This window comes from Coregonus clupeaformis, chromosome 40, assembly GCF_020615455.1.
Source record: "Coregonus clupeaformis isolate EN_2021a chromosome 40, ASM2061545v1, whole genome shotgun sequence".
Classification (NCBI taxonomy): domain Eukaryota; kingdom Metazoa; phylum Chordata; class Actinopteri; order Salmoniformes; family Salmonidae; genus Coregonus; species Coregonus clupeaformis.
Genome location: NC_059231.1, coordinates 34,987,214 through 35,010,102, shown reverse-complemented (window position 1 = coordinate 35,010,102; position 22,889 = coordinate 34,987,214). Strand labels below are relative to the sequence as shown.

General features: G+C 43.3%; 1 protein-coding gene across 8 annotated transcripts in view; it reads left to right on the top strand.

Annotated features, from left to right (window-relative positions):
* The window catches only part of LOC121554823 (ubiquitin carboxyl-terminal hydrolase 15-like), a 44,191-nt gene that overhangs the window by 9,711 nt on the left and 11,591 nt on the right, over nucleotides 1-22,889 (top strand). For 3 of the 8 annotated variants that reach the window (XM_045212132.1, XM_045212135.1, XM_045212136.1), the window contains 9 exons: nucleotides 3,678-3,751; nucleotides 6,596-6,685; nucleotides 15,075-15,216; nucleotides 15,478-15,651; nucleotides 16,313-16,471; nucleotides 17,395-17,619; nucleotides 18,120-18,203; nucleotides 19,524-19,618; nucleotides 21,836-22,024. In XM_045212132.1, coding sequence (XP_045068067.1) covers nucleotides 3,678-3,751; nucleotides 6,596-6,685; nucleotides 15,075-15,216; nucleotides 15,478-15,651; nucleotides 16,313-16,471; nucleotides 17,395-17,619; nucleotides 18,120-18,203; nucleotides 19,524-19,618; nucleotides 21,836-22,024 — 1,232 coding nt within the window. Of the gene's footprint in view, nucleotides 1-3,677; nucleotides 3,752-6,595; nucleotides 6,686-7,013; nucleotides 7,104-8,185; nucleotides 9,014-15,074; nucleotides 15,217-15,477; nucleotides 15,652-16,312; nucleotides 16,472-17,394; nucleotides 17,620-18,119; nucleotides 18,204-19,523; nucleotides 19,619-21,835; nucleotides 22,025-22,889 lie in introns of those variants that run through there. The other 5 variants (XM_041868509.2, XM_045212134.1, XM_045212133.1 and 2 more) reach the window with 5 other exon arrangements.

Below are 22,889 nucleotides of genomic sequence, written 5' to 3'. Positions count from 1 at the left end.
AAAATCCTACAATGTGATTTTCTGGAGAAAAAAAATCTCATTTTGTCTGTCATAGTTGACGTGTACCTATGATGAAAATTACAGGCCTCTCTCATCTTTTTAAGTGGGAGAACTTGCACAATTGGTGGCTGACTAAATACTTTTTTTCCCCACTGTATGTGAGAATGCTGTTCATTGACTACTGTTCAGCGTTGAACACCATAGTGCCCACAAAGCTCATCTCTAAGCTAAGGACCCTGGGACTAAACACCTCCCTCTGCAACTGGATCCTGGACATCTTGACAGGCTGCACCCAGTTGGTAAGGGTAGGCAACAACACATCTGCCACGCTGATCCTCAACACGGGGGCCCTTCAGAGGTCCGTGCTTAGTCCCCTCCAGTACTCCCTGTTCACCCACGACTGTGTGGCCAAGCACGACTCCAACACCATCGTTAAGTTTGCTGAAGACACAACGGTGCTAGGCCTGATCACCGACAACGATGAGACAGCCTATAGGGAGGAGGTCAGAGACCTGGCAGGAGGGCCGAAAATGCCCCCGTTCACATCAACGGGGCTGTAGTGGAGTGGGTAGATAGTTTCAAGTTCCTTTGTCCACATCACCAACAAACTAATCATGGTCCAAACACACCAAGAAAGTCGTGAAGAGGGCACAACAAATCCTTTCCCCATCAGGAGACTGAATAGATTTGGCATTGGTCCCCATATCATCAAAAAGTTATACAGCTACACCCTCGAAAGCATCCTGACCAGTTGCATCACCCCCTGGTATGGCAACTGCTCAGCATCCGACCGTAAGACGCTACAGAGGGTAGTGTGTACAGCCCAGTACATCACTTTGGCTAAGCTTCCTGCCATCCAGGACCTACACTACCGTTCAAAAGTTTGGGGTCACTTAGACATTTCCTTGTTTTCCATGAAAACATACATGAAATTAGTTTGAATAGGAAATATAGCAAAATGAATAGGGAATGTAGTCATTGACAAGGTTAGAAATAATGATTTTTAATTGAAATAATAATTGTGTCCTTCAAACTTTGCTTTCATCAAATAATCCTCCATTTGCAGCAATTACAGCCTTGCAGACCTTTTGGCATTCTAGTTGTCAATTTGTTGGGGTAATCTGAAGAGATTTCACCCCATGCTTCCTGAAGCACCTCCCACAAGTTGGATTGGCTTGATGTCCACTTCTTACGTACCATACGGTCAAGCTGCTCCCACAACAGCTCAATATGGTTGAGATCCGGTGACTGTGCTGGCCACTCCATTATAGACAGAATACCAGCTGACTGCTTCTTCCCTAAATATTTCTTGCATAGATTGGAGCTGTGCTTTGGGTCATTGTCCTGTTGTAGGAGGAAATTGGCTCCAATCAAGCGCCATCCACAGGGTATGGCATGGCATTGCAAAATGGAGTGATAGCCTTCCTTCTTCAAGATCCCTTTTACCCTGTACAAATCTCCCACTTTACCACGACCAAAGCACCCCCAGACCATCACATTGCCCCCACCATGACAGATGGCATCAAGCACTCCTCCAGCGTCATTTAATTTAGTCTGCGTCTCACAAATGTTCTTCTTTGTGATCCGAACACCTCAAACTTCGATTTGTCTGTCCATAACACTTTTTTCCAATCTTCCTCTGTCCAGTGTCTGTGTTCTTTAGCCCATCTTAATCTTTTCTTTTTATTGGCCAGTCTGAGATATGGCTTTTTCTTTGCAACTCTGCCTAGAAGGTCAGCATCCCGGAGTCGCCTCTTCACTGTTGACGTTGAGACTGGTGTTTTGCGGGTACTATTTAATGAAACTGCCAGTTGAGGACCTGTGAGGCATCTGTTTCTCAAACTAGACACTAATGTATTTGTCCTCTTCCTCAGTTGTGCACCGGGGCCTCCCACTCCTCTTTCTATTCTGATTAGAGCCAGTTTGCGCTGTTCTGTGAAGGGAGTAGTACACAGTGTTGTACGAGATCTTCAGTTTCTTGGCAATTTCTCACATGGAATAGCCTTCATTTCTCAGAACAAGAATAGACTGACGAGTTTCAGAAGAAAGTTATTTGTTTCTAGCCATTTTTAGCCTGTAGTCGAACCCACAATTGCTGATGCTCCAGATACTCAACTAGTCTCAAGAAGGCCAGTTTTATTGCTTATTTAATCAGCACAACAGTTTTCAGCTGTGCTAACATAATTGCAAAATGATTTTCTAATGATCAATTAGCCTTTTCAAATGATAAGTTTGTCTCTCCATTTCTCTCATGTCATGTGGTCCTCTGTAGCTCAGCTGGTAGAGCACGGCGCTTGTAACGCCAAGGTAGTGGATTCGATCCCCGGGACCACCCATACACAAATGTATGCACGCATGACTGTAAGTCACTTTGGATAAAAGCGTCTGCTAAATGGCATATTATTATTATTATTATTATTATTATTATTATTATTATTATAATCTTGGATTAGCAAACACAACCTGCCATTGGAACACAGGACTGATGGTTGCTGATAATGGGCCTCTGTACGCCGATGTAGATATTCCATAAAGAATCAGCCATTTCCAGCTACAATAGCCATTTACAACATTAACAATGACAACACTGTATTTCTGATCAATTTGATGTTATTTAATGGATGAAAAAATTGCTTTTCTTTAGAAAACAAGGACATTTCTAAGTGACCCCCAAACGTTTGAACGGTAGTGTATATACTAAAAGGAAGGCCCTAAAATTGTCAAATACTCCAGTCACCCAAGTCATAGAATGTTCTCTCTGCTACCACATGGCAAGCGGTACCGGAGTTCCAAGTCTAGGTCCAAAAGGCTCCTAAAAAGCTTCTACCCCCAAGCCATAAGACTGCTAAACAAATTATCAAATGGCCACCCACTGCTGCTACTTGCTGTTTATCTATGCATAGTCACTTTCCCCCTACCTACATGTACAAATTACCTCGACTTAGTAAATTTTTTCTTAAAACTGCGTTGTTGGTTAATGGCTTCTAAGTAAGCATTTCACGGTAAGGTCTACACATGTTGTATTCGGCGCATGCGACAAAAAAAAAAAAAAAAGGATTAGTCTATAAGTAGGTTCTGGAGTTTTTCCTGGTCAGGTGAGGTCACATGCTTGGGGAAAAGTCAAGGACCGTAATAATAGTGTACGTCAGTGGTCAGATGTAAATCCTAGTATTAATTGTCACAGGTTTGTCCATTAACCAGCTCAAATTTCAGCTTTATGGTTTTGTACATATACTGAACAAAAATATAAACGCAACATGCAACAATTTCAAAGATTTTACTGAGTTACAGTTCATATGAGGAAATCAGTTAATTTAAATTAATTAATTAGGCCCTAATCTATGGATTTCATATGACTGGGAATACAGATATGCATCTTTTGGTCACAAATAACTTAAAAGAAATGGACCTCACAATGGGCCTCAGGATCTCGTCACGGTATTTCTGTGCATTCAAATTGCCATCGATAAAATGCTATTGAGTTTGTTGTCCATAATGTATTTCTGCCCATACCATAACCCCACCGCCACCATGGAGTACTCTGTTCACAACGTTGACATCAGCAAATCGCTCGCCCACACAACGCCATACACGTGACGTGGTCTGCGGTTGGGAGACCGGTTGGACGTATTGTTATGTTTCCATATATTTATATGTGTATTATGTTTCTATTTCTGATATCCATGCAGGTCCTGGTAATAGAGCAGAAGAATGAGGATGGATCGTGGCCTAGAGGTTCCTCTGCACCTAAGTGAGTGTGTCTGGCTGTGTCCTTGACCTTAGGTTATGGGAGTGAGGAGCTGGACTTCCAATTAGAAATGACTCCCACTTTGCCTGGGGATTGCAAGACATACAGTGGGGAAAAAAAGTATTTAGTCAGCCACCAATTGTGCAAGTTCTCCCACTTAAAAAGATGAGAGAGGCCTGTAATTTTCATCATAGGTACACGTCAACTATGACAGACAAAATGAGGAAAAAAAATCCAGAAAATCACATTGTAGGATTTTTTATGAATTTATTTGCAAATTATGGTGGAAAATAAGTATTTGGTCAATAACAAAAGTTTCTCAATACTTTGTTATATACCCTTTGTTGGCAATGACACAGGTCAAACGTTTTCTGTAAGTCTTCACAAGGTTTTCACACACTGTTGCTGGTATTTTGGCCCATTCCTCCATGCAGATCTCCTCTAGAGCAGTGATGTTTTGGGGCTGTCGCTGGGCAACACGGACTTTCAACTCCCTCCAAAGATTTTCTATGGGGGTTGAGATCTGGAGACTGGCTAGGCCACTCCAGGACCTTGAAATGCTTCTTACGAAGCCACTCCTTCGTTGCCCGGGCGGTGTGTTTGGGATCATTGTCATGCTGAAAGACCCAGCCACGTTTCATCTTCAATGCCCTTGCTGATGGAAGGAGGTTTTCACTCAAAATCTCACGATACATGGCCCCATTCATTCTTTCCTTTACACGGATCAGTCGTCCTGGTCCCTTTGCAGAAAAACAGCCCCAAAGCATGATGTTTCCACCCCCATGCTTCACAGTAGGTATGGTGTTCTTTGGATGCAACTCAGCATTCTTTGTCCTCCAAACACGACGAGTTGAGTTTTTACCAAAAAGTTATATTTTGGTTTCATCTGACCATATGACATTCTCCCAATCCTCTTCTGGATCATCCAAATGCACTCTAGCAAACTTCAGACAGGCCTGGACATGTACTGGCTTAAGCAGGGGGACACGTCTGGCACTGCAGGATTTGATTCCCTGGCGGCGTAGTGTGTTACTGATGGTAGGCTTTGTTACTTTGGTCCCAGCTCTCTGCAGGTCATTCACTAGGTCCCCCCGTGTGGTTCTGGGATTTTTGCTCACCGTTCTTGTGATCATTTTGACCCCACGGGGTGAGATCTTGCGTGGAGCCCCAGATCGAGGGAGATTATCAGTGGTCTTGTATGTCTTCCATTTCCTAATAATTGCTCCCACAGTTGATTTCTTCAAACCAAGCTGCTTACCTATTGCAGATTCAGTCTTCCCAGCCTGGTGCAGGTCTACAATTTTGTTTCTGGTGTCCTTTGACAGCTCTTTGGTCTTGGCCATAGTGGAGTTTGCAGTGTGACTGTTTGAGGTTGTGGACAGGTGTCTTTTATACTGATAACAAGTTCAAACAGGTGCCATTAATACAGGTAACGAGTGGAGGACAGAGGAGCCTCTTAAAGAAGAAGTTACAGGTCTGTGAGAGCCAGAAATCTTGCTTGTTTGTAGGTGACCAAATACTTATTTTCCACCATAATTTGCAAATAAATTCATAAAAAATCCTACAATGTGATGTTCTGGATTTTTTTTTCTCAATTTGTCTGTCATAGTTGACATGTACCTATGATGAAAATTACAGGCCTCTCTCATCTTTTTAAGTGGGAGAACATGCACAATTGGTGGCTGACTAAATACTTTTTTTCCCCACTGTAGGTTCTTCTGAGGATGAGCTTTCTCTATACTGGTCTGTTCTGCTAAGTTTGTTTCATACATTCAATGTATACCTTTATATTCAACCCAGCAGACCCTTATGATTATTTTAGCTACTACTTTCCTACTGTCTTTCGTCTTTGAATTTCAACTCCATATCATATATTTGCCTCTATCCTATTTGCTTGGCTTTAGTTGCTGACATATCTCTTATCGTTTAACCCGGGGGTTTTCAAACTTTTCTTGCCCAGGGACCCCCGCCCAGGCAAACCGGTGACATAGGGACCTCCATAACACATTAGCAAAATAAAAAAGAATGTCTTGTCTCATCAGGTGAATGATAATGGCAGGTAGAAGTAATCAACATTTTAAAATGAATAGATTTGGTAAACAGTTTCATTATTTTGACCTCACCACAGTTCATTGGAAGAGGAAGGGTAAACTCCAACATATAGTCTATTAGCTAGAAAGGTATCTTGGCGGCGTAGAGAAAATGTTTCTGTTTCAAAGCACATTTTCTGCAATTCTAAAAATAAAAATAAATCCATTGAGCTGAGAGAATTTTGCAGTTTTGAATCAAATTTCCAGCAATTCTACATAGTTTGGCATGGAGCTGAGAGACAATTTTACTGTTTTTAAAGCACATTTCTTGCAATTCTATGCATTTTGCCATCCCTAAAATTACCATTTAGATGGCCCGCCTAAGAATTTTCTATACAGAACAAACCCTGTGATTAGCTCCATTTACTACAACTTCCTCCATTTTAAGGGGATAGTTTGAGATTTTGGCAATGAAGCCCTTTATCTACTTCCCCAGAATCAGAGGAACAGCAAGCATGCTAACTGTTCCTGTAGACTTCCAGTCATTGCACTAACACTAGTTAGCATTGGCTTGTGAAACTACCTTTAACTTACTTCATACTGGACGCAGAGACATCAAAATGTTATCCACAATGGTATTCTGTTGCAGCTTGCGATAATCATAAAAATCGCAGACCCCCTGCACTACCTGGCCTCAGTTTGAAAACCCCTGGTTTAACCCATTTCCATACTTTTTGAATTAATGCTCACCTCTCAAAATCTTCTTCTTTGAGAGCCTTTATCCTTTCTAACTCATGATATTCTTTATCTTTTGAAGGTTATCTGGTGCTTCCAATCTTTCTGCTTTGCCAAAGATCTCCCCTTCATCTCTCACAAACAATCATAACAGCAGCTTCAACAGCAGGAAGTAAGGACTAGTGAGCGTAGAGGGGGTTGTCTTATTGACTGATTGGGCTGGGGCATATAGAGCCATAGAGATACACTACAGAGTTCAGCAAACTGATGAAGATGTCGAGTTTTGAACGGCAGCCATCTTGGCACCAAAGGTTCTATCTAGGCAAGGAGTGCAAATTAGAATGTTATTGATATAATGGAATGTTTGGTGCTAATATGGAGGATAGTTTGTGGAACTCTGTACATCTATGGCTCTGGGTTTAGGCTTGAGGTGGTAATGCAGTGATTTGCAGTTGCCTGCATGGTTTATGGCTTTCATCTGTCGTTTTCACTTTTCACAGCAGTGTTCTCCATCATGGGACTGAAGACCTTCTGCGTATTAAACTGTATTTGAATGTCATCTCAGATTAAATCATAATCTATTGACGGAATTATGGATTGATTGACATTTCAATCTTAACTAACAAGATTCAAGGAAAGTAATTGTATGTGAGTGGTTCTAGTGAGAATCAATAGCTAGTGTGAACCTCATGCAACCCAGAAACTCTGAGTCCTAAGTTGGACACCACTGGTTAATGTATGTAGCACACTTACGGTCCGAGCACATCACTGTTTTCACCATTGCACACTGTAATGGTAGATTTATGTCCATATTGTCTTCTTGTATCTGTGGAATCCATGGTGGTGATGTTGGAATAGGATCTCCCTGCAGTCTCCCTGCAGATCCCCTTCCTGTCAACCCACTCCTCACTGTACAGCGCCAGCTTGGTCCGCTCTGTGATTGAATAATGGATAAGGTGCTATTTTAATCTTGGCTGTTTCAAACCAGGATTAAGTACGCAAGGATGGCTCTCTGTCTTTGACTGTTTGATTGTGGATAGGATATAACACAGGCTGAGGCTATCATAGCCTGGGTGGGACTAGATGCAGTTGTTCTGAGCTACTCTCCCTAGACTCCCTGTGTACGGTAACAGTCCTCTCTCTCGCGCTTTCGCCGCTCTCTCTCTCTCTCTCGCTCTCTTACACGTTTCTCTCTGAGCTCATTGTGCTTTATATTCTGCAGTCCCTGTGTGACCTTCAGAATGCATTTCATCTGCGCTCTCCCCCTTTCCCTCTCTCCATCTCCACCCCCTCTCTCTCTCCTGGCTGCGACACAGATGCCTACTTAATTATTCTCCTCTCATCCTCCTCCAGCTATGCTCTCTACTCTGGCTACAGTAGATTCTTAAGGAGACCCAGCTATATGAATACCTAATTGCATATTAAAGAAGCTAGCTAGCTACTAGAGAAAGTAGCTGTCTATTTGGCCATGATACATTCTGCAGCCTCAGCAGGAATGATCTGCTGTCAGGCCCCCTCTGTCACCCCCCTCTGCTATTTACCCTCCTCCTTTCTCTTGAGCTCTCTCCATCTGTCTTTCTTTCCTTTACCCATCCGTCTCTCTCCTGTACCCCTTCCTCTCTCTCTCTTTCTCCTGTACCACTCTCTGTACTCCACCTCTCTTCTCTCTTGTCTCTCATTTGCTCTTGTCCCCACTCTCCCACTCTCTCTTGTCCCCCTCGCTCGCTCTCCATCTATGTAACTCTACTTCCTGAAGCGGATTCTTGAGCATCGTCGTATCTTAGCTAGCTGCTGCTATAAATAGGCTATCCTGTGGTAGCAGCAGGGCGGAGCAGAACACACATCAGGGCAGGAGCAGGGGGATGCTAGGGGACGGGGCAGGGTAGGGGATGACACCATCACACAGCAGGGCCCGGAGAGAGAGCGAGGAGAGGCACTGCAAAACTTCAACTGTGACTGACTGACGGAGGGAGGAGGCTTCTCGTTAGCTGTGTGTGACTGTGTTGCGCTCGGTAAGGGTTGGGCCTCGCTTACTGTTCCTCTCTGCTGCGTATCTGAACTGAACTGGGACTGAGTTCTTGGACCAAGGTCTGGGCAAGGAGTGGACTGAGCTGAGCTACAACTGGGCTAGAACTGGACTCAGGTTGAGTTCTGGGCTTTGGGACTGGATTAGGGCTGGATCGAACTAAGCCCGGGACTAGGACTAGGGCCGAGTTATGGAGATGGATTTTGTGAGGCCGGTGTCGAATGGTTAAAGCGTTTGAGATGAGATGCTCCTGTGCTGCTGGTGGTGCCTGAGGACAGAGCTGAGGACAGAGCTGAGGACGAACGCCTCGACAGTAGATTTAGACAGGAGCAGGGTGGTGGTGGAGAGAGCGCTGAGCTGTGAGCAGGCTGCTAATGCTAACACTTCTACTGCTGGGGCCGGTGGTGGTATTACTGGTGGTGCTGCTACACCACCCCTCGATCAATGGGACACCGCTTCGCCCCACTCCCAGAGGTCTGACTGTTACTGCTGTTGCAAGGCCTTTTGCTGTACCTCAAGGCTTTAGGGTTGAGGCTATATGCAAAGTGTGTTGTCTTTAAGTTGTGCTGACTGTGTCCTCAGGTTTAGAGTAATTATTGGGCGCTAGGGTTGGGTGGTGACAACCTTTGTATTATCGTGATAATGTACTCATAAAACATTGTGATAGATTCATATATCGCCCCCATTGGCCATGCCCCCAAAAAGTTAAATAAATAACAAATAAAAATACATTTTAAAGCATCCGCTAAAACAACAGTTGGGCTGTAGTGCGAAATTGAATGCAACTGTATGGATTTTGACAAAATATGTTGTTGAAAGCCTGGGCAGAGGCTAAGTTCAGGCAATGGCAAAAATATTTTCTAATATTCCTTTCTGGTGGAGGAGTAGAACATGTCGTCTATGTGGAGCGGTGACTGTCTGATGATGAACGAGCTGCCTTACTGTAGTGAGCTAGGTTACAGGCCAAATCAAACGACTTCCTTAGCGCTATGGCAGACTCTTATTAGTGATCACGCTAAATTCTGGAAAACTGTTAATTCACTGAAGCTGTGTAATTCCTCTACTTCCCTGCCTAAGCAGTTTCCTGCATCATTACTGAAAAAGTTAAGATTTATAATGCTTTTAATCAGCATTTTATCTCAGCTGGTTTCCTGTTTGAAAGAAATGGTGGTCATACTGGTCTTGGCCAGTCAGTTGACTGTTCTTCCCACATATAGCCTCCAGTTGCCTCACTGGATGATCAGTCAACTTTACGTAATTTGGGAAATGGTAGTCTCTGTTTTTCTTTTTGGCAACTCACAGAAACAGAAGTTATTGCTGCCTTATTAGCTATTGACACCAAGAAATCATTAGGGGCTGACAATTTGGACCCGCCTTTGCTTAAGTATGCAGTGCCTCTCATTGCTGGCTCAGTAACACACATTTGTTATTTAACTTTATTATCAGGAAATATTTCAAAAGTGTGGAAAGCAGCTTTGGTGCTACTACTCCATAAGGGTGGGGAAAGTAGTGATCTCGATAATTATCAACCCATTTCCAGGCTCCCCTGTCTTGCGAAAATACTAGAATCATTGGTCCACAAACAGCTACGTTATTTTCTGTCTGTAAATTGTATTCTTAATGTTAATCAATCCGGATTCAGACCTAAACATAGCACCACTACGGCTACCATGCTTGTTGTAAATTATATTGCAAATGCCTTAGAAAGAATTGTGCTGCCATGTTTGTAAACTTGTTTAAAGCTTTTGATACTGGAGACAATGTTATTCTGTTGAATAAGCTGTCCTCGATAGGGTTGGGTACTGACGCGTGCCGATGGTTTCATAATTATCTCAATGACAGAACTCCAGCAACAAGGTAGATGGATCAAATCTGAATTCCTTGACTTACATAAAATATTTTTTACAATCTACAGTAAATAAATAACATTGGTAATGCTTAAAAAAATAAATATATATATACAGTTGAAGTCGGAAGTTTACATTTTTAGTCATTTAGCAGACGCTCTTATCCAGAGTGACTTACAGTTAGTGAGTGCATACATTATTATTATAATTTTTTTTAAATTAAAAAATAAATAAAAATCTTACTGGCCCCCCGTGGGAATCGAACCCACAACCCTGGCGTTGCAAACGCCATGCTCTACCAACGGAGCTACATCCCTGCCGGCCATTCCCTCCCCTACCCTGGACGACGCTGGGCCAATTGTGCGCCGCCCCATGGGTCTCCCCGTCACGGCCGGCTACGACAGAGCCTGGATTCGAACCAGGATCTCTAGTGGCACAGCTAGCACTGCGATGCACTGCGCCACTCGGGAGTTTACATACACTTAGGTTGGACTCATTAAAACTCGTTTTTCAACCACTCCACAAATTTCTTGTTAACAAACTCTAGTTTTGGCAAGTCATTTAGGACATCTACTTTGTGCATGACACAAGTAATTTTTCCAACAATTTGTTTACAGACAGATTATTTTTTATAATTCACTGTATCACAATTCCAGTGGGTCAGAAGTTTACATAAACTAAGTTGACTGTGCCTTTAAACAGCTTGGAAAATTCCAGAAAATGATGTCATGGCTTTAGAAGCTTCTGATAGGCCAATTGACATCATTTGAGTCAATTGGAGGTGAACCTGTGGATGTATTTCAAGGCCTACCTTCAAGCTCAGTGCCTCTTTGCTTGACATCATGGGAAAATCAAAATAAATCAGCCAAGACCTCAGAAAACAAATTGGAGACCTCCACAAGTCTGGTTCATCCTTGGGAGCAATTTCCAAACGCCTGAAGGTACCACGTTCATCGGTACAAACAATAGTACGCAAGTATAAACACCATGGGACCACGCAGCCGTCATACCGCTCAGGAAGGAGACGCGTTCTGTCTCCTAGAGATGAACGTACAAAATAAATGTCATCATGAGGAAGGAAAATTATGTGGCTATATTGAAGCAACATCTCAAGACATCAGTCAGGAAGTTAAAGCTTGGTTGCAAATGGGTCTTCCAAATGAACAATGACCCCAAGCATACTTCCAAAGTTGTGGTAAAATGGCTTAAGGACAACAAAGTAAGGTATTGGAGTGGCCATCACAAAGCCCTGACCTCAATCCTATAGATAATTTGTGGGCAGAACTGAAAAGGCGTGTGCGAGCAAGGAGGCCTTCAAACCTGACTCAGTTACACCAGCTCTGTCAGGAGGAATGGGCCAAAATTCACCCAACTTATTGTGGGAAGCATGTGGAAGGCTACCCAAAACATTTGACCCAAGTTAAACAATGTAAAGGCAATGCTACCAAATACTAATTGAGTGTGTGTAAACTTCTGACCCACTGGGAATGTGATGAAAGAAATAAAAGCTGAAATAAATCATTCTCTCTTATTTATTCACATTCTTAAAATAAAGTGGTGATCCTAACTGACCTAAGACAGGGATTTTTTAGTAGGATTAAATGTCAGGAGTTGTGAAAAACTGAGTTTAAATGTATTTGGCTAAGGTGTATGTAAACTTCCGACTTCAACTGTATGTAAACTATACATACAAAGTATGTGGACACCCCTTCAAATTAGTCGATTCCGCTATTTGAGCCATACCCGTTGCTGACAGGTGTATAAAGTCGAGCACACAGCCATGCAAACTCCGTAGACAAACATTGGCAGTAGAATGGCTTACTGAAGAGCTTTGTGACTTTCAACGTGGCACCGTCATAGAATGCCACCTTTCCAACAAGTCAGTTCTTCAAATTTCTGCCCTGCTAGAGCTGCCCCGTCAACTGTAAGTGTTGTTATTGTGAAGTGAAAACGTCTAGGAGCGACAACGGCTCAGCCACAGTGTGGTATACTGCACAAGCTCACAGAACGGGACCGCCAAATGTTGTTGCGCGTAAATATCATCTGTCCTCAGTTGCAACACTCACTACCGAGTTCCAAACTGTCTCTGGAAGCAACGTCATCACAAGAACTGTTCGTCGGGAGCTTCATGAAATGGATTTCCATGGCCAAGCAGCTGCGCACACAAGCCCAAGATTACCATGTGCAATGCCAAGCGTCGGCTGGAGTGGTGTAAAGCTCGCCGCCATTAGACTCTGGAGCAGTGGAAACGCGTTCTCTGGAGTAATGAATCACGGCAGTCCGACGGACGAATCTGGGTTTGGCAGATGCCAGGAGAATGCTACCTTCCCCAATGCATAGTGCCAACTGTAAAGTTTGGTGGATGAGGAATAATTGTCTATGGCTGTTTTTCATGGTTCGAGCTAGGCCCCTTAGTTCCAGTTAAAGGAAATCTTAATGCTACAGCATACTATGACATTCTAGACGATTCTGTGCTTCCAACTTTGTGGCAACAGTTTGAGGAAGGCCCTTTCCTGTTTCAGCATGACAATTCCCCCGTGCACAAAGCAAGGTCCATTTAGAAATGGTTTGTCGAGATTGCTGCACAGAGCCCTGACCTCAACCCCACCGAACACCTTTGGGATAAATTGGAACGCCGATGGCGAACCAGGCCTAATCGCCAAAATCAGTGCCCGACCTCACTAATGCTCTGTTGGTCCCCGCGGTAATGTTCCAACATCTAGTTGAAAGCCTTCCCAGAAGAGTGGAGGCTGTTATAGCAGCATATTAATACGCATTAATTTGGAATGAGATGTTTGACGAGCAGGTGTCCACATACTTTTAGTCTTGTAGTGTGTATCGTAACATGTAAAGTGTTTGTCCCATGTTGCATGAGCTGAAAAAATTAGTCCCAGGAATGTTCCATATGCATGTTCCATATTTCTCCTTTGCCAAGATAATCCATCCACCTGACAGGTGTGGCATATCAAGAAGCTGATTAAACAGCATGATCATTACTGTCAAGTTCTGCGTGATTTCTGGCTGACCACAGCTCTGCCCAAACTTGAAAACGGCTTTATCCTTGATGAACGCAAAGGACAACTCAAAACTGTTCACTTTATGATTTTTTATTGTCATAAAGATGGAACAGAATAGGTTGATAACCTTCAAAACACACAAACAAAAACCCATGGATTAGTTACAAATAACCCTCAATTCCACTTTCTCAAAAATAAGCATAAACTAATGTTACTGAATCCTCAAACCTAACCAAACAATCATTTCATCATTTAGATTAACCTAGGATCATTGCAAGTTAATAATTAAATATCAATATCATAATTAAACATTTAACAATACACATGATTATAGTAACGTTACTGTCAAGTTCTACGTTCACATAATGAAGTCTTCACTATTTAATTTAATTAATAATTGTATTGTATGTTACAACCAAACCAAAAGGGCATATAGAAGCATGAATTCACAACACATTCTGTCCTACCAGTTGCGTCTTTGGATGATCAGGAGCTGTGGTCATTGGTATCTCTTCTCAGGAATGAGTGAGAGCCAAGTAAGCTTTTACCAAACATTTCGATGCCATGCACATGCACTGCTTGTGGGTGCGCAGGTTAATATGGTCCCCAGAGCACTTCCTGGTGGTTGGTTTCAACAGCTCCGGTTGCATGGTTGCCCCCTGCAGGTTGGGAGTGCTTTGAGCACCCTGGGTGGATTTAGGCTTGAGTGCTCGGTATAGCTTGTAGTCAGGAATTGACACAACAATTACACAGGTGCACCTTGTGCTGGGGACAATAAAAGACAACTTTACAATGTGCAGTTTTGTCACACAACACAACACAATGCCACGTCTCATCCAACCGGCCTCACAACAGCAGACCACGTGTAACCACACCAGCCCAGGACCTCCACATCCGGCTTCTTCACCTGCAGGATCGTCTGAGGGGTGGGGGTGTTGCTTAGGAGTAGTTCTGTCTGTAATAAATACCTTTTTGTGGGGGATAACCTGATTCTGATTGGCTGGGCCTGGCTCCCCAGTGCGTGGATCTGGCTCCCCAGTGGGTGGGCCTGACTGCCAAGTGGGTGGGCCTATGCCCTCCCAGGCCCACACATGGCTGCGCCCCTGCCCAGTCCTGAAATCCATAGATTAGGGCGTAATGAATTTCTTTCAATTGACTGATGTCCTTATATGAACTGTAACTCAGTAAATTCATTAATGTTGTTGCATGTTGCGTTTTATTTTTGCTATTGTTTTTATTTTCGACCATCACATCACGATGTCACCATCAATGATGGCTGTCAATCGTCAATAGACAATGCTGTCGTAATTTCGCCCAACCCTATTGGGAGCTGTGCTATATACTGTAGGTGTTTTGTTTTTATTGTGTAATTGTGTTTTCCTATTGTGTACCTTTCTCCCCACACTGAATGAGAAGTTAGAAATACCTTCTAAGAAGAAATGGGGGTGGGCACTAGCCTTTGTATTTATTAATGATCCCAATTACTCTTCCTGGGATCCAAACAAGATTAAGGCAATTACATAACAAAAATAAATTAAACAGTGTGTCATGCATACAGCACATTATTGCGCCACTACTCTAAGTACTTTATGCCTGCATTAGTTTGGTAAAATTATCCAGTAAGTCCATGTTCTCTATTTATTCCTGACTGATGTTATGTATCCTCTTCAGTGTGAAAAACTCTAGCTACAGCCTTCCGTCGTACCACCCGTATAACAGCTATGAGTGCTCCGAGGGCAGGCAGAGTGAGCAGGCTGGCCTGTGTGGTCTCTCCAACCTGGGAAACACCTGCTTCATGAACTCTGCACTGCAGGTACCATACCCTAACCCCTCAACTGTTAACGCTGAACTCTGGTGTGTATGCATTCGTTTTAATTGTATCTTGGCAGGAACAGCTGCGTTTATTGATTGACCTTTGGTATTGTATATACTGTTGGTTTAGGTGATTCCTTTGACTTGGATTTTTCATTTTGATTTTCTCATTCCCTGTCTCTTGCATATTTTACTGCTTATTTTCCCAACTTTAATCATTTTTACGTATTTTATATTTTTATTTCTCATTGTTTTTCTGCAGTGTTTAAGTAATGTACCTCCTCTCACCGAGTATTTCCTGAAAGACAAGTACAAAGATGAGTTGAACGAGGACAACCCTCTGGGAATGAAAGGGGAGATCGCCAAGGCTTACGCTGATATCACCAAGCAGTCGTGGTCTGGGAAGTACAGCTACGTCACACCACGGCCTTTCAAGGTAATTTAGGGTACCAGGGTTGGTGTCAAGTCCATTTCCATTCCAGGCAATTCAGAATGTATACTGAAATTCCAATTATCTTCAGTGCTTTCCAAGTGGGAAAATGTGTAATTGGAATTTGGTTTACATTCTGAATTGAAATGGAAATGACCCCAACCATGTACTGTACCCATACCTACCTGCTGAAATTCACATGGGCTGAAAGTTGTTCCCTCACTTCTGCCTTGATTCCTTGTCTGATCGAAATCGGATTGAAATGCAGCTATGATGTGCCCGATCCCAAATTGACCCACAAGCCACAACAACCGAGACTCTTGAGCAGTGATGTAGTGGTAGAAAAAATGGGTGGGTAAACACTGATTTCCGTTTGTGGTGAATAAAGTAATGCTCCCTATACATTCAATGCGGTTTTCCGCAATAGTTGGGTAAACGTTTGCGCAAAATAAAAAAGGTGCGTAAACAGTGTTTGTGTGTTTACCCTCGATTACACCACTGCTCTTGAGTAGAAATATGGCAATAGTACTACTTTGCTAACTGACTATTTTGCTTCCTCTCATTCAATCTACACAAGTTCCCTAGGGGTGAGGTGTCAATTTGGAATTTCCTATATATCTGTTGCTGAACCTGTTTTGTGTGTGTCTCTGTTCTCCCCTCCCTCCAGACCCAGGTGGGTCGCTTCGCCCCCCAGTTCTCAGGCTACCAGCAGCAGGACTCTCATGAGCTGCTGGCCTTCCTGTTGGACGGTCTACACGAGGACCTGAACCGTATCAGGAAGAAACCCTACATCCTGCTCAAAGACGCCGAGGGCAGGCCTGACAAGGTCTGTTACTGCTAGCTTACTTTCACTCTTTATTTTATTGGTTTAGTTTCATTCATTTTACTATTTGTCAGGGACCATGCACAACAAATACATTGCACAATAGCTACAGTACTCAGCTGGGCAACACTTTCTCTGTAATCCCAGGTAGTCTTTGCGCTCTCTCTGGCACTCAACACTCATTCAGTTGTTGTTGTGTGTTGATTGTTTAAATGGAAATCTTTATCTTTGAAGCCACCATCTTGAGTTTTGTGTTTCATCCCAATTAGGCATTTATATTAAAGAATCAATGGGTATATCATTAATTGAAATTACCAATTGAATGGCAGGAAATATGCCAGATCTTTCGCAAACTCTATAACCTCATCATATCGACTCTGTAGCCAATGTGTTTCTGGAGGAGAACCAGTTGCAGTGGGAACAAACAGTGTTCCTATCTCCAGTCACTCTGCTGTGTCATTTTAGTCTGTGTTGAAATGGTTTCTCATAGCCCTGAGACATGGCTGTAACCTCCCATTATTGTAGCTTATAAAGTCTCTCTTCTATGTTTCTGATTGCTTTGCTTCCCTTCTGTATGACTGTAGGCATGTTTCTAGAGTAGAAACAGTGTACCACTCCAAAGTGTTACCTTGGTTTATGTCAAAATGGTTTCTCAGCCATATTCCTCCCCTCTGTGTGACTACTGTAGGTGTTTGCCGAGGAGGTGTGGGAATAGTTGTACCACCACACACTCCGTGTCCCTTCACCCCGTAGTTTGAGTCTTTCCCTTCCCCTCTGTGTAAATGTAGGTAGTGGCTGAGGAGAAGAGCAAAACCAGTAGTGGGAATAAACGGTGTCATAGTACTGTACCACCTCCAGACACTCCATTGTTGCCCTCTAACCCTGTGTCAAAAATGGTTCCTCACTATCTTTCCTCGCCTCTGTAGGTGGTGGCTGAGGAGGCATGGGAGAACCACATCAAGAGGAACGACTCCATCATTGTGGACATCTTCCACGGCCTCTTCAAGTCCACCCTGGTGTGCCCAGTCTGCGCCAAGGTCTCCGTCACCTTTGACCCCTTCTGCTACCTGACCCTGCCGCTGCCCATGAAAAAGGAGCGCACCCTGGAGATCTACCTGGTCAGGTTGGACCCCCTGGCCAAACCCACACAGGTAACTACAGTAACTGGGTTGTATTCATTAGTGCACACCGTAGCAAAAGCTTTTGCAACTGAAAACAAAAATAAGTGTTTCTTATTGGATAGCACCTCCCCGTTTTGGCCTGTTTGCTTCTGTTTTGTATCTAGTGTATATGACCAAGGTCAGTCTGGACCCCCTGGCCAAACCCACACAGGTACTGAGCTGTTACCGCTTACCTAGAAATGAGTCATCCTTCACATATTGTGGTCACCCACAATATTCTCTGCTGTCCTCTGAAGTGGATTTGAGTAGATTTGAGTATTTGTAATCAGCTTATGCTCTGAATAGGGCCAGATGGAATCTGCAGGGAGGTCCTTTCTATCAATACCTTCTGAAGGCTTGGTGTATATTTAATGAATCTGCAGCTATTCATTCTTCATGGGGCTTGGGGAAATTTTGCTCCTGCGGATTAAGTTATGAGTTAATCTTAGGATCCCAGCTTAATGGCCGTTTTGTCTTTCTCTGTGTTTCAGTATAAACTGACTGTGCCCAAGGTGGGCTACATATCAGACCTCTGTACCTCGCTCTCCACTCTATCTGATGTCCCTGCTGAGAAGGTAAGATACACACACACACACACACGTCTGTCCTGCTCTTAACTAAATCAGTTCTCCCTCAAAAAAGTGTTTTTTACCCTCAAGGGATGTTATACCTGGTTAAATAGAGGCTAAATGAAAATGTACGCTCTGGAATGGTATACAGTGCATTCGGAAAGTATTCAGACCCCTTCCCTTTTTCCAGATTTTGTTATGTTACAGCCTTATTCTAAAATGGATTAAATACATTTATTTCCTCTTCAATCTACAAACAAGTTTTTGGAATTTTTTGCACATTTAATTAAAAAAAAAACAGATACGTTATTGAGACTCGAAATTGAGCTCAGGTGTATCCTTTTTCCATTGATCACATCAGAGCAAATACCAAGCCGCGAGGTCAAAGGAATTGTCCGTAGAGCTCCGAGACAGGATTGTGTCAAGGCACAGATCTGGAGAAGGGTACCAAAACATTTCATTTCTGCAGCATTGAAGGTCCCCAAGAACACAGTGGCCTCCATCATTCTTAAATGGAAGAAGTTTGGAACCACCAAGACTCATCCTAGAGCTGGGTACCCAGCCAAAGTGAGCAATCGGGGGAAAAGGGCGGTGACCAAGAACCCGATGGTCACTGGTTCTTGGCAGCATCCCTACGGTGAAGCATGGTGGTGTGGGCATCATGCTGTGGGGATGTTTTTAAGTGGCAGGGACTGGGAGACTAGTCAGGGTCGAGGGAAAGATGAACGGAGCAAAGCGCTCAGGACCTCAGACTGGGGCGAAGGTTCACCTTCCAAAATGACAGCGACCCTAAGCACACAGCCAAGATAACGCAGGAGTGGCTTCGGGACAAGTCTCTGAATGTCCTTGAATGGCCAAGCCAGAGCCTGGACTTGAACCCGATCGAACATCTCTGGAGAGACCTGAAAATAGCTGTGCAGCAATGCTCCCTGTCCAACCTGACAGAACTTGAGAGGATCTGCAGAGAAGAATGGGAGAAACTCCACAAATACAGGTTTGCCAAGCTAGTAGCGTCATACCCAAGAAGACTGTAATCGCTGCCAAAGGTGCTTCAACAAAGTACTGAGTAAAGGGTCTGAATACTTATATAAGAAATTGAAAAATCACATTTACATATTTATACATTAGCAAAACATTTGAAAAACCTGGTTTTGTTTTGTCATTATGGGGTTTTGTGTGTAGATTGATGAGGGAAAAAAAGCAATTGAATCCATTTTAGAATACAGCTGTAACGTAACAAAATGTGGAAAAAGTCAAGGGGTCTGAATACTTTCTGAATGCACTGTGTGTGTACTTAAGATGTTTATATTTTCTTTCCAAATTCAGATGATTGTAACAGATATCTACAACCATCGGTTCCATCGGATCTTTGCCACCAATGAGAACCTCAGCAGCATCATGGAGAGGGACGACATCTATGTGTGAGTGTCAGATACAGACTATTCTGATGAAGGCAGTTGGATGAAGCGCTGTCTACTCCCCCTCCAGTGTAAGATATGAGAAACCTGGGTCGTATTCATTAGTCACCAAACAGAAGGGCATGGACTGAAACAGGGAGGGACTACCTGAACCTGTCCAATAGGAAACACTCAGTGTTCCCTTGCAAAACATTTTGCTACGGTATGCCCTAATGAATACGACCTTTAACTTACCAACGATGCAGACATCTGCAACACATTCACCCTACCCTATACAGTGCCTTGCAAAAGTATTCATCCCCCTTGGCGTTTATCCTATTTTGTTGCATTACAACCTGTAATTTAAATTGATTTTTATTTGGATTTCATGTAATGGACATACACAAAATAGTCCAAATTGGTGAAGTGAAATAAAAAAAAATACTTGTTTCAAAAAATTCAAAAAAATAAATAACGGAAAAGTGGTGCGTGCATATTTATTCACCCCCTTTGCTATGAAGCCCCTAAATAAGATCTGGTGCAACCAATTACCTTCAGAAGTCAAATAATTAGTTAAATAGTCCACCTATGTGCAATCTAAGTGTCACATGATCTCTGTATATATACACCTGTTCTGAAAGGCCCCAGAATCTGCAACACCACTAAGCAAGGGGCACCACCAAGCAAGCGGCACCATGAAGACCAAGGAGCTCTCCAAACACGTCAGGGACAAAGTTGTGGAGAAGTACAGATCAGGGTTGTGTTATAAAAAAATATCCGAAACATTGAACATCCCACGGAGCACCATTAAATCCATTATTTAAAAAATGGAAAGAATATGGCACCACAACAAACCTGCCAGGAGAGGACCGCCCACCAAAACTCATGGACCAGGCAAGGAGGGCATTAATCAGAGAGGCAACAAAGAGACTAAAGATAACCCTGAAGGAGCTGCAAAGCTCCACAGCGGAGATTGGAGTATCTGTCCATAGGACCACTTTAAGCCGTACACTCCACAGAGCTGGGCTCTTTGGAAGAGTGGCCAGAAAAAGCCATTGCTTAAAGAAAAGAATGAGCAAATGTGTTTGGTGTTCGCCAAAACATATGGAAGAAGGTACTTTGGTCAGATGAGACTAAAATTGAGCTTTTTGGCCATCAAGGAAAACGCTGTGTCTGGCGCAAACCCAACACCTCATCACCCCGAGAACACCATCCCCACAGTGAAGCATGGTGGTGGCAGCATCATGCTGTGGGGATGTTTTTCATCGGCAGGGACTGGGAAACTGGTCAGAATTGAAGGAATGATGGATGGCGCTAAATACAGGGAAATTCTTGAGGGAAACCTGTTTGTCTTCCAGAGATTTGAGACTGGGACGGAGGTTCACCTTCCAGCAGCTAAAGCAACACTCGAGTGGTTTAAGGGGTAACATTTAAATGCCTTGGAATGGCCTAGTCAAAGCCCAGAGCTCAATCCAATTGAGAATCTGTTGTATGACTTAAAGATTGCTGTACACCAGCGGAACCCATCCAACTTGAAGGAGCTGGAGCAGTTTTGCCTTGAAGAATGGGCAAAAATCCCAGTGGCTAGATTTGCCAAGCTTATAGAGACATACCCCAAGAGACTTGCAGCTGTAATTGCTGCAAAAGGTGGCTTTACAAAGTATTGACTTTTGGGGGGTGAATAGTTATGCACGCTGAATTTTTATTTATTTTTTTGTCTTATTTCTTGTTTGTTTCACAATAAAACATATTTTGCATCTTCAAAGTGGTAGGCATGTTGTGTAAATGAAATGATACAAACCCCCCAAAAATCAATTTTAATTCCAGGTTTTAAGGCAACAAAATAGGAAAAATGCCAAGGGGGGGTGAATACTTTTGCAAGCCACTGTAGTTCTGTAGCTTTGAGGTTGCAGTGCATTTGTTCTTAATAACTAACTTAACGTAGCAGGCGTCTGAGCGGGGTTTCTTTCTTTCTTGTCCTGATGAGAAAGAAAAAAACAGAACAGATTGTCTTCTGCACTGTTGAACCAATCCAGTAAATGTGGAGGAGGAATTAAGATGGAGTGTCGCCTTGTTAACGTCCAAAAGCGGTAGTCGCGTCACAGGGTCTTTCCATTTCCCCTGAAAACCGGATGCATCTGGTTGTTGCCGAGCCTGCAAACGGTGGTTCTTAACTGACTTGCCATGGTAAATGAAGGTTAAATTAATGGGGGGAAAAATAACTCTCTCCTTGTTGTACAGCTTTGAGGTGGCAGTGAACCGGCTGGAGGACACAGACCATGTGGTGATCCCAGTCCACCTTAGAGAAAAGTACAAGCAGTCAGGGTACAACCACACCTCCACTCCTCTGTTTGGCCAGCCCTTCCTCATCACTGTCCCCAGAACACTCAGCGAGGACAAGCTCTACAACATGCTGCTGCTACACCTCTGGTGGGTCACACACACACTCTTACATGCATACAGTTTATTCGGAAAGTATTCAAACCCATTGACTTTTTCCACATTTTGTTACGTTACAGCCTTATTCTAAAATTGAGTAAATTGTATTTTTTTCTAATCAATCTACACACAAAACCCCATAATGACAGTCAAAACTGGTTTTTACAAATGTTTGCAAATGTATTTAAAAAAACAAACAGAAATACCGTATTTACATAAGTATTCAGACTCTTTGCTATGAGACTCGAAATTGAGCTCAGGTGCATCCTGTTTCCATTGATCATCCTTGAGATGTTTCTACAACTTGATTGGAGTCCACCTGTGGTAAATTCAATTGATTGGACATAACTTGGAAAGGCACACACCTTTCTATATAAGGTCCCATGAGGTCGAAGGAATTGTCCATAGAGCTCCGAGACAGGATTGTGTCGAGGCACAGATCAGGGGAAGGCTTCCAAAACATTTCTGCAGCATTGAATGTCCCCAAGAATACAGTGGCCTCCATCATTCTTAAATGGAGGAAGTTTGGGAACCACCAAGACTCTTCCTAGAGCTGGGCACTCGGCCAAACTGAGCAATCGGGGGAGAAGGGCCTTGGTCAGGGAGGTGACCAAGAATCCGATGGTCACTCTGACAGAGCTCCAGAGTTCCTCTGTGGAGGTGGAAGAACCTTCCAGAAGGACAACCATCTCTGCAGCACTCCACCAATCAGGCCTTTATGGTAGAGTGGCCAGATGGAAGCCACTCCTCAGTAAAAGTTACATGACCACCCACTTGGAGTTTGCCAGAAGGCACCTAAAGGACTCTCAGACCATATGAGAAACAAGATTCTCTGGACTGATGAAACCAAGATTGA